This window comes from Ananas comosus, linkage group 5 (genome assembly GCF_001540865.1).
Source record: "Ananas comosus cultivar F153 linkage group 5, ASM154086v1, whole genome shotgun sequence".
NCBI lineage: Eukaryota > Viridiplantae > Streptophyta > Magnoliopsida > Poales > Bromeliaceae > Ananas > Ananas comosus.
This window is the reverse complement of record NC_033625.1, coordinates 10,837,247-10,848,331: the sequence shown is the minus strand read 5'-3', so window position 1 is coordinate 10,848,331 and position 11,085 is coordinate 10,837,247. Positions and strand designations below refer to the sequence as shown.

The following is an 11,085-nucleotide window of genomic DNA, read 5'->3' as shown; positions in this document are numbered from 1 at the left end:
GCAGCTCCCGCCTCCGCCTCTTCCTCTTCCCCGCGAAGGCCGAGTCCACCCCGTCCTCCTCCATGGGGTCGCTGCTGGACGACTCGTCCAAGTCGGAGACGTGGTTCGTCGACGCCCTCAACAGCGCCATCGGCGCCCTCGACGACCTCCCGCGCGGCGTCTCCGCCGACTCCGCCTCCGTGAACTGCCTCCTCGGCCTCGAGGACGACTCCTCCGTCCACTCCCGCCACACCGCCGCCGCCGCCCCTTCCGCCGCCGCGCCCGCCGATGCGCTCCCCCGCCCCGACTCTTCCGGCAAGCTCGCGCGCCACGGCGGGCAGGACGTGCAGTCGGGCCCCGACTCGCCGATGCTTGACAAGAATTCGTCCTTCGGATCGACCTCCTCCGCGCCTTCGCTGTCCAACCTCCCGCCGATCCGCGTCCGCCCCGACGACCGCCCCCCCGATCACATCGCCTCTCAGGGGCAGCTGCAGCAGCAGCAGCGGCCGGACGAGGGGTACGCTCCGACCCACCTCCCGCCTCAGATCCCTCTCCCTGCCGCTCCCGGATCCACTCCGACCATCTCCCCCACCGAAAACCCCAACCGGGTCGGGGTTTTCTCCTCCGACGACGAGAAATCCGACCACGGCGGCATCCGTCGACCCCTGCAGCCTCCGATCCAGCCGAAACCAGCTCCTCTCGACGCAATCGGCTCCGATTTGAGCGCCAGGTTATCTGTCTTCGTCGGATCCAATTAAACCCTTGTTCTTTTTCTCTTGGGAAATTTTACAACTTATTTGACTTTGATTTGCTTGGTTCATCTAGGAACATGTACTATCAGGAGAGGCCTGCTTCCGGCGAGTTGAATCCTTCCGATGCCGGAGGCTATCGGATTCCAGTGACTGTATCCAACCAGGCATATCTGACTCCAGAGCAACTCCAGCAGCAGTATTCCTATCAGCAGCAGCAGTTGCAGCAGCAGCAGCACCAGCAGTTGCAGCAGCAGCAGCATCAGCAGTTGCAGCAGCAGCAGCAGTTTGGTTTTAATATACCTATTTAGCGTAGCCATCATACGGTCGCCCGTTTACAAGAATTTAATTTTTCCTTTTTCTTTTTCCTCCGTGATGATCAGAAGCATGAACATCGATCCAAAATAAAACCATAGGTTTGACAATTAAGTTACAATCGCTCGGATTTGAGAATTTTTTATAAAATAAAATTAGGAGTGCGTAGGAATGGTAATTTACCATTCGATAACGAATATAGGACACGTAGAATTATAAAGATATGATACGTACGTAACTACAAAATAGGATAGTCTGTAAAGTTGGGAGAATAAGTGCCTGGTTCGTTAGAAAAGGGATAAATTTTTAATCGGTAACTTAACTTTCATTATCGACCTATTTTTTAGCCTATTTTTTAGTCGTCTTAGATAACATATGTTTGTATTTTATTTGGTACGTGTTCGTTAACGAATGAATAATTACCATGTATACCACGTAGGCATATAAATATATGATACGTAAATGACTACAAATTAGGATAGTGTATAAAGTTGGGAGGTTAGGTGCCTTATTGTTGTTTAACCGATATTTTAACTTTCATTGTCAACCTATGGTTTATCCGCCTTAAATACCACACGCTTGTATTCTACTTGATACATGTTCGTTATTAAGAATGAAGTTCTATTTTAGATATCACTTTGTGAAAACGTTCGAACTAAGATTTTATTTTATACAGCTTTCAAAGTTTCAGAATTTAAAGTATATGCTCTCAAACTCTGGTTTTAGGTTGAATTCTCACCTTTAAGTCTCTCATCAAGTTAAATAGGTTTTAAATCGCCGATTTAACATGAAAACTAGGAGTTTGATAACTCAAGACTGCGAGATTAGGAGAGTGAGATCAAAATAACGTTAAAGGAGGAACCTTGAAAGATTAAACATGTTTGTTCAGGGTTTCATATTAAATTAATTGGTTATTACTATATTAAAACTAAAATGGTTAGATTTTGAAGTCTGGGTGTTAATGTTATTTAATTTTAAACTGTTGATTTTATCGTCCGTAGAGTATCAAACACCTGGTTTCCACGTTCAATCCGTTTAAATTACATCGTTTGATGAAAAACCGAAAGTATAACATATTTTATGACTAAGTGGAAGTGGTTGTTGTTCGTCTCGCTTGGAAAAGTCGAGGTACAGTGTTAAGATTTCTTTCTCAGTACCGAGTAATGAAGGTCAACTATAGTGATCTTTCTCTTCTCTGTCATTTCTTCTTCTTATTTTCCTCCTATCTATCTTCCTAACTGCTAGTCACTACTCCTTCTTTCATCTATTTTCCTGGTTACTCACACCCTTTTATCTATTAGGGGAACAAAAGCACATAAATTAAACGTTTGGTTATAAGTATTTGTTCTTATATTCTTATTTATAGTATACGTTTTGATTTTGATTACTTTTGTGGTACACTCTCAAATAAAAGAATTTTGACTCGATATGGCTTCTTGTCACTGTTGACTTTATATTTCATTTCTTCTGTGAATGTTGTTGAGTGAAGGCAACCAGCGATATTCTGTTGTTTTTGACTAATTGATGTTTGTATATGATGACTGGAGTATTTGTTATGAAACCGTTAGGCTAGTGTTGTTAGGTATACCGTATTAACTCTTATTTTGTTCTACTATTTCTCATCTGCTATTAAGCGTGAATGGAAGTGGTTTAGGAAGAAAATAAAAACGTAAGCCAACGGGACATAAATACTACGAGAAGGAACGAAGCTAAGCGGACGACGGGGTAGCCCTTACTGGGGACGGCGACGTCGACGCCTCTGGTGTCAGACCTTGACTCCCCGGTCGCTTCCCGCCTTGCACCCAACGCTCACCATGTAGACCCATACTCGACCCAGCCGTTTAAGTATTGGCATCAACCCCAAAGGCCGACTCCTGACCTAACCAACGACCACCACGTAGTGTACCATGGGGTAAGGCCCCATTCCCACGTGGACTAGTCGCCGTCGTCGCCGTCCCTACCCCTATTCTCCCCAGCTGTGCCCTTGTCGTCCTCTTCCCCTACGCCGCCGGCGTCAAGCTATGTTCGACCGTCCCCCGTTAAGCCCGAAGCGACCATGCAAGCCCTAGCTTTAGGGCCAGCGACCCCCTAAGACCGGTTGTCCCTGCTTCATGTACCCTGCCGGGACCCCTAGCATCCATACCCTAACGCGTCTGACGACTTAGCCCATCATTCTCCCCTGTCCCTGCTTCCACGGTCACCGGCCCACCACCTACATGACCCCTACCCGTCCTTACTTGAAGACTCCGACAACCACGACGACGACGTTGACGACGACCACGACGACGACGTNCAATCATGATACTTTCGCTCACAAGTCGAATAGACCTCGTCTCTCACGAGCCTATTTCCTATAGTCCAACCGGCCTAAGGTTTGCTAGGTCCCCTAAGACTCAACCCTAGGCTCTGATACCACATTAATCTGTCACGCCCCGGGACCCAGCGGAAGCCCGCCCGGCACGTGCCCAGACCCGCCATATGTCTTCAACATATAAGGCGTCTAAAAACAACAATAATAAAAGCAATAATAGAAGACATCTAGGAGTATCAGAGCATAATAAATGTCTAAATGCTACAACAAGAAATAAGGATGAAACTGTAAATTCACTAAATAAGACATAAAGTAAATACAATAAGAAATCCCAAATACAAGTGCTATAGGTAGGTACATAGGTGGTCTCTATACATGGGTACAAAAATCTCACACTCTCTCAAAATACAAAAGAAAGAGCAAACCACCTAAGTAAGAACCGCTCCTCGCTAGCTAGCTAAGCGATCCCCTTGCCGCGATCCCGTGCCTCCGCCGGTGCCGAAGGCTCTGAAGAGAAAACCAGAAAACAGGGGCGTGAGAACTATTAAAAATAGTTCACAGTGGGCAATTACTGACTTCAGTGAACTGCGCCACAAGGCCCAAAAGCTACAAGAAGAGGTCAGTGACTAACAATGTAATAATTAAACGGTAAGTGAAATATAACTTACTATAACATAGAGTCTCCACTTAGCATGATTTGCATAAGTAATAAATCAACTATAACATGAATGTACATGGATGTGTAAGACATGCATAAGCGTAGAAATGCAACCAACCCAATGTCCTTAATGCAAAGATAGTAAAAATGTCGTCGTTTACTATTCTAGTCCAAGTCCACTTTAATAGTTTTAAAGTTCACATTGCATGATCTGTCACTAAGTCCCAATCATGCAAGACCCACCCGAAGGCTGTCTGGCCTGCGCCGTGCCTAATGGCCCCGTGGTAGTCAACATCCCCACTCTAGAGATGAGCCTTCCCCACGGCGATCCACTTCGGCGCCCAATCCCGCACGGCGAGCATGTGTCGCGATGGCTATCTCCGGAGTGCCGGCTTGTAGGGCGCGACCCTCACAAGCATGTGCGAATGAGCACAAATGGCAAGCAAGCAATGATCTGTTTCAAGTACCAAGTACTCATGTCTAAAACATGGAATATGTCAAGTATCACGATGGCCTATCTCTATGTCGTCATGTCTCTAACATGGAATATAGCAGATATGTAGTGGCCTACCAATATGTCTCTATGTTGCAGTTTCATAGTTTACTAGTTTCAAGTGCCCCTTTATGACACTCTGGTTCTCTATGTCAAAACATGGTAACTATGTTCCAAATTACATATTCCAAGTCATAATTCTCATAAGAGATGTATTTTTCACTTGCAAAATAAACACTTTTTCCGTATGCATGCATTCTACTCATATAGCTCTACTATATAGTGAAATTTTCATAATACACGAGGCATGCACTTTAAGTGCTCTAAAATTCATATAAATTCCATTTAGCATAGAAATGAACTTAAACATAATTTACAACAAGTAGAAAGAGTATAGGGGCCATTTCGCCCCATTTCCACGAAGCCAAACCCACCGATGACAACGAAACTCCTCGTGCGCTCCAACGAGGGTGTCCTCTAGTCTCCTAGTACCCTAGAGGTACAAGAACATGAGTCATATGAGCCGAACGAACGGACACGCTCAAGATCAATTATTAAGCATATAGGGTAGGTTGACGAAAAACTCACCGATTGCGAAGGAAGCTCTCACAATCTCCAAATGGGAGCTAGAGTCCTTCCAATCTAACTAAACAAGATTCTAAACCCATCAATTTTGTACAAAAGCCCTCAAAACGAAAATTCCAAATTTAACCCTAAAATCCAAAATCTAGGTTTGATCTAGTAAAATCCACAAAAACTAGATCTAGAGGAAAGGATCTAGTTACTAACCTCTTAGAAGCTCCAAACTAGGCCCCACAAATGGGTTGAAGAATTCTCCCTCCAAAAGCTCCAATCCGAGCTTCAAGCTTCTCTCATGGAGGACCAATAAGAAGCAAGAAAAGCAGAGAGGAAAGATCAACCCAACAAAATCCATCAAAAAATGGAGAGCAACTCAAGAGAGGGAGTTCTTACCTTGTCTCCTCAGGTTTAGGGCTCAAAGGAGCTCTCAAAGGGGCTGGGGTTGTTTATAAAGGGGTTGCAACAATTGCAAAAACACCCTCCACGAAACTGCCCAGATTCTGCATTGTGTACCGGTACACGGGAAAGTGTACCGGTACACCTTCTGCGAAACTGCCCAACCCGAGCCTCGGGTTGGCAGAAAACCTATTGTGTACCGGTACAACCATCAAGGCGTACCGGTACAAATTCTGTACCGGTACAACCATCAAGGCTGTACCGGTACACAGCCTGGCTGAGGCTAATCCAAGAGCTAACCAAAAATCCAACTTTTTGGATTTTGGTACACTGTTTCAAACCACAATTCTCGGGACTCGAACCATAGGTCGGAACACTGTCTACGACCCTTCAGACAGTCTGAGATGGCTCGTCACACAGATCAAACACTCAAACCTCGCAATTTGCAAAGGTCCAGTGCGTCACACTTGCCCTCGTGCAAGCCTTGTATTACATATGCAATTCGCTTGTTGATTGCCTATTTATACTTGTTGTTAGAGCCTTGGGCGGACAGGGGAGGCTCTGTCCGTTCGGCGTCTGTTGACGTGACCCGAACCCGACCAAATTGGCGGGGATTGGGGCGTGACAGTTTACATCTGAAATAGTACAATAAAAGAAAAAATAGTGTAAATATCTCCCAAATAGTGTAATTTTTATTTAAAGAGTGTAATTTTCATCTTAAAGCTGCAGTTTACATTTTAAGTAATGCAACTTATAATTTTTTTTGTAGTTAACGATGGAATTTCATCTTTATCCTTCTTTTTCTATAAGTTTTTATCTTTATTTTTTTTCTTGCTTCTTTTATTATTTTTGTGGTCACCCCTCTCTGCCAACGGTCACAGCGCCGGCGACGACGCCGCTAAGGACCCCCGCTCCGAGGCTGCAGCGCTGCAGTGACCTCCACGGTGTCGGTATCGGCGCCGGCGAAGATGCATCGTCGTCGGATGCGCCAGAGGAGGAGGGAGAGGGAGAGGGAGAGGACGAGAAGGGTGGAGAAAGGCAAGAGAGGTGTCGTCGTCGGAGACAGTGTAGGAGAGTTGGAGAGGTAAAAAAAAAAAAAAGAGTCGCGGCGCGGCCTCGGCGGGATCAGAGGCGAGGAAGATGGGGGTGTGCGGGTAAGAGTAAGGATGCGCCGGACAAAATCGAAGCAGGCCGCCTCCATTTTGTCTCTACCGCTCTCTGGAAAGAGAAAGAAAAAAAAGAACGCGAGAAAAAAGAGGAGAGAGAAAAAAGTATACGGGCGCCTCCGCTCCGTCTCCGCCGCTCTCTGGAAAGAGAAAGAAAAAAAAAGAGAGAAACGAAGAGGAGAGAGAAAGAGAAAAAAGAAAAAGGTATAAGGATATTTTCGCTAGTTTGCTGAAAAAATGGACCGAATCTGTAAAAACGAAAAAGATGGTCCGATTTTAGAAAAGTCTAAAATAAGTAAATTTTTTATGCAAATTGGCCAAACTAAAATTAGATAAAACACATAATAAAAAAATAAAATTTATGAAAAGTCAGTTACAAGGACAAGAAAAGCCTGGCCTACTCAATTTAGATAATTTTCTTTTTCTTTTCGAAGAACAAGATAATAATAATAACATGGACATAGAGATCGTTTCACCAAGATATTTTGCCCTCGGTTCCGGACTTTCTCACTACCCCCTCATTCAAAGCTCCGGAGGGGGACCCGCACCGACGAAAAAGTAAGAGAGAAGCCTATCCCCGGCCCCCGACACTTTTTCTCCTCTCCTCCTCTCGGTCTCTCCGCACCTATCTTTCTTCCTTTTTTGCAAAAAACCCCCCATCAATCCGATCTCGATCCGTCCCCTATGGAGACGGGCGGCTACCCGGACTCGGTGGAGTCCTCCCCACGCTCCCGCGGAGGCGAGTCCTGGGACGAGCCCTTCGCCTACGCGCCGGCTTCGGCCGCCGCCCCGTCCCGGCTGCGCCTGATGTGCAGCTACGGCGGGCGCATCGTCCCCCGGCCGACCGACAAGTCGTTGTGCTACCTGGGCGGCGAGACGCGGATCGTGGTGGTGGACCGGCACTCCTCCCTCGCCGACCTTCAAGCCAAGCTGTCCCGCTCCCTCCTCGGCGGCCGCCCCTTCTCCCTCAAGTACCAGCTCCCCAACGAGGACCTCGACTCCCTCATCTCCGTCTCCACCGACGAGGACCTCGACAACATGATCGACGAGTACGACCGCATCGTCTCCTCCGCCGCGTCCTCCTCTGGCGGCGCTGCAGCAGCTGGCGGCGGCGGAGGCGGCGGAGGCTCCACCCGCAGCTCCCGCCTCCGCCTCTTCCTCTTCCCCGCGAAGGCCGAGTCCACCCCGTCCTCCTCCATGGGGTCGCTGCTGGACGACTCGTCCAAGTCGGAGACGTGGTTCGTCGACGCCCTCAACAGCGCCATCGGCGCCCTCGACGACCTCCCGCGCGGCGTCTCCGCCGACTCCGCCTCCGTGAACTGCCTCCTCGGCCTCGAGGACGACTCCTCCGTCCACTCCCGCCACACCGCCGCCGCCGCCCCTTCCGCCGCCGCGCCCGCCGATGCGCTCCCCNAGCCCTAGCTTTAGGGCCAGCGACCCCCTAAGACCGGTTGTCCCTGCTTCATGTACCCTGCCGGGACCCCTAGCATCCATACCCTAACGCGTCTGACGACTTAGCCCATCATTCTCCCCTGTCCCTGCTTCCACGGTCACCGGCCCACCACCTACATGACCCCTACCCGTCCTTACTTGAAGACTCCGACAACCACGACGACGACGTTGACGACGACCACGACGACGACGTTGACGACGACGACGACGACGACGTTGACGACGACGACGACGACGACGTTGACGACGACGACGACCACGACGACGACGTTGACGACGACGACGACGTTGACGACTACGACGACGACGACGTTGACGACCACGACGACGACGACGTTGACGACGACGACTATCCTTATGACGACGACCTCAACGAGACCTCAGTCTATACGGACCAACCTATGTCAGTGACCTTAGGCTATCGGAGGCCGTAGCCTTCCTAAGTTGAGCGGCCTTCGTCCGGAGAGGACTATCATGTACAAGGATCTACTTGGTTCGTTTAGTTTCAGTTTATTCAACATTTTAAAGGGTTCTCTTTTTCTTGTTCCCAAATTAACCTAGGCTGCTTCTGTCTATTGGACCGCGAGTTTAGCCTCGGCTAACGCAGCTCTCCTCGACCAAAGCCGACCTAGCCTCCGACGTCCCCAGCTGCCTACGGCGGCACCAGCCTAAAGAGCAGCAGCCTCCTCTTTTGGGGCTGGGCCAACCCCAAAAGCCACCCCCTCTACCAGCCTCACCTAGGCCCTCGCCGTCCCTCTCCCTAGACTCCGCCCTCCACCCAGCCTCGCATGGGGAGCAGGCCGGCGACGACGACGACGTCGACGGGGACTCTCCGCTACACTAGCCCCCCCGCCAGCAGCCCCGCCTGCGCCTAGCCGCCCTCCAACCTGTCGCTTCCGCGCCTCCTCCAGCTAGGCTTCCTGCTTAAGAACAGTTCGTAGCCGCTCAGCCCCGGGCTGACGTGCAGGACGGGCGGCACCGCGCGCTCGAACGGCCTTCTCAGCCCCGCCCCCTCGCGTAGCCACGTACCAGCGAAGCCCGAATTGCCCCCTGCCAGCTTGTATCGAACTGCGGCCGCCGCATCCCCTTCTCCTGCTGTTCCCGTGTCGACCCCTCTTATCCCCATCCCTGCCGCTGCTGCCGCTGATCAGGTGCACCCTTACCCCGGAATGGGGTACCATGTGATGCACCACCAGCAACCAATCCAGTCCTCAGCCGGAAACCCCAACTACGGTTATGAATTTGCCGACCCAGCTCATACCCAGATGTACCACTCGCAACCCACGTTCCGCCCTTCGCTGGCCCCTCAGTTCCAGACTGTGGTCTCCGCAGCTGCAGCGGCAGGGGTCATTCCCGATGGGGCAGCAGGCGAATCGAAGCAAGGAAGAGCATCATAAATACAGGGCAACCGAATGCAAAAATAAAAGAAGGATTTGGTGAAGGTAAGTGCGAATTATCGTCTACTCTTTATCATCTTGTTTTATTCTCAATTATGCCATATGGATTGTTGTGATCGGATTGCCAAAGTATTGTTTATGAGGTCAGTAGTATATGTTTGTAGTTAATCAGTTTTTGTTGTCTTATAGCGACCAACGGAAGTGAGTTGTTGTAAGTGTCTTCTTTACTTTATATTTCAGTTGTCACTGTTCTTCGGTATAGCTCAGTTTTAAGAAAATAAACTCTCACATGGTGTTTTCATTAGTTTTAGTTTTGCATATGATATTTATTCTTATATTCTTGTTTATGAATATTGGTTTGCAAATTAAATACACGAAAACAAGGGGATTATCTATTTTCCCACACTCATTGGTCCTTTTATCTACTTTCTTCCTCATCACTGATCGTCAATCCTTCTATCTATCCTCCTTTTATTCTTCTTCTTTACTGTCTCTTCTCTTTCTAGTGATATCAACTGGAAGTAATGAGCCATGACTCTTTCTTTAGAATTGTGACATGGAGCTGAAAAGGTTCGCTCTGCTTGTTGTTGGTGAAGGTGAATCAGTATTTTATACAATATGAAAGCCAAAAAGTAGTTTGCTACATTAAATTTGCCTAACTTGCACCTTTGGTCCACAAACTATGAGATGCCTGCTATTTTAGTTGTCAAATTTTAATTTATTGTAATTGTGGGTCTGAAGTTTTAGATTGGTAAAATCAAAATTATATCATTATTGGTTAATTAAATTATACTTTGGGACTTGTTTGTACAAATTAGAAAGTTCCAAGGAGGAAATTGCAATAAAACTAGAGTGAGAGGATTAGAGCGTCAGAACTCAATAGTTTGAGGATCAAAAGTACAATTTAGCCGCTAAATTTTGGATAAATTGAACTACTCTCTGAATTTCCACTCTTAAGTTGGATTTTGGTCTCAAACTCTCGTATATGAAATTTAAGACTTTGAAACTTTCGACATATTTTATTTTAGAATCAAGCTTGCAAAAGTGTTTCACTATAGATTTTATCTTGAAGTAAGAATTATTGCTTGTACATAGTTCATCTTATGTTCGCACACCATAAATTCCGCCTATTTGGTATCCAACTGTTACTTTCAATTTTATAGCCAATTTGTTGTTATTCCGTGGATTGGAGGGTTGAAATATGTGATAGGATTAAACATCAGTAAATGCATAGTATATAAATATACGGATGCACCATATGTACCATTAATAAGTAAGCAATTGCTTGTGCATGGTTTATTTTATGTTTGTATACAATAGATTCTGCTGATTTTTTATCCGATTTTTTATCCAGCTATTACTTTCAATTCAATGGCTAATTTTTAAATAGGGAAAAGATTGCTTGGTCCGTGAATAAGAGGGTTGAAATGTCTGATAGGATAAAACATCAATGCATGCATAGTATAGAAATATTAAGATGCACAGGATATAAGCAATAGCTTACCATTTAATGGTAAGGATGCGTGAGGATTAAAATAAAATATTTTTTAAGAGTTTAGGCTCGCTAACATTGAATTAACAGTTTGGATA

The 11,085-nt window shown here is 47.1% G+C and overlaps 1 protein-coding gene across 1 annotated transcript in view; it reads left to right on the top strand.

The window, feature by feature from the left end:
• LOC109710692 (leucine-rich repeat extensin-like protein 2) overlaps window positions 1-9,805 on the top strand; it is a gene marked incomplete in the record, with an annotated part of 20,179 nt that extends 10,374 nt beyond the window's left edge. The window contains 3 exon segments of the mRNA XM_020233428.1: window positions 5-709; window positions 805-985; window positions 9,122-9,805. Of these exon segments, the coding sequence (XP_020089017.1) occupies window positions 5-709; window positions 805-985; window positions 9,122-9,495 (1,260 nt within the window).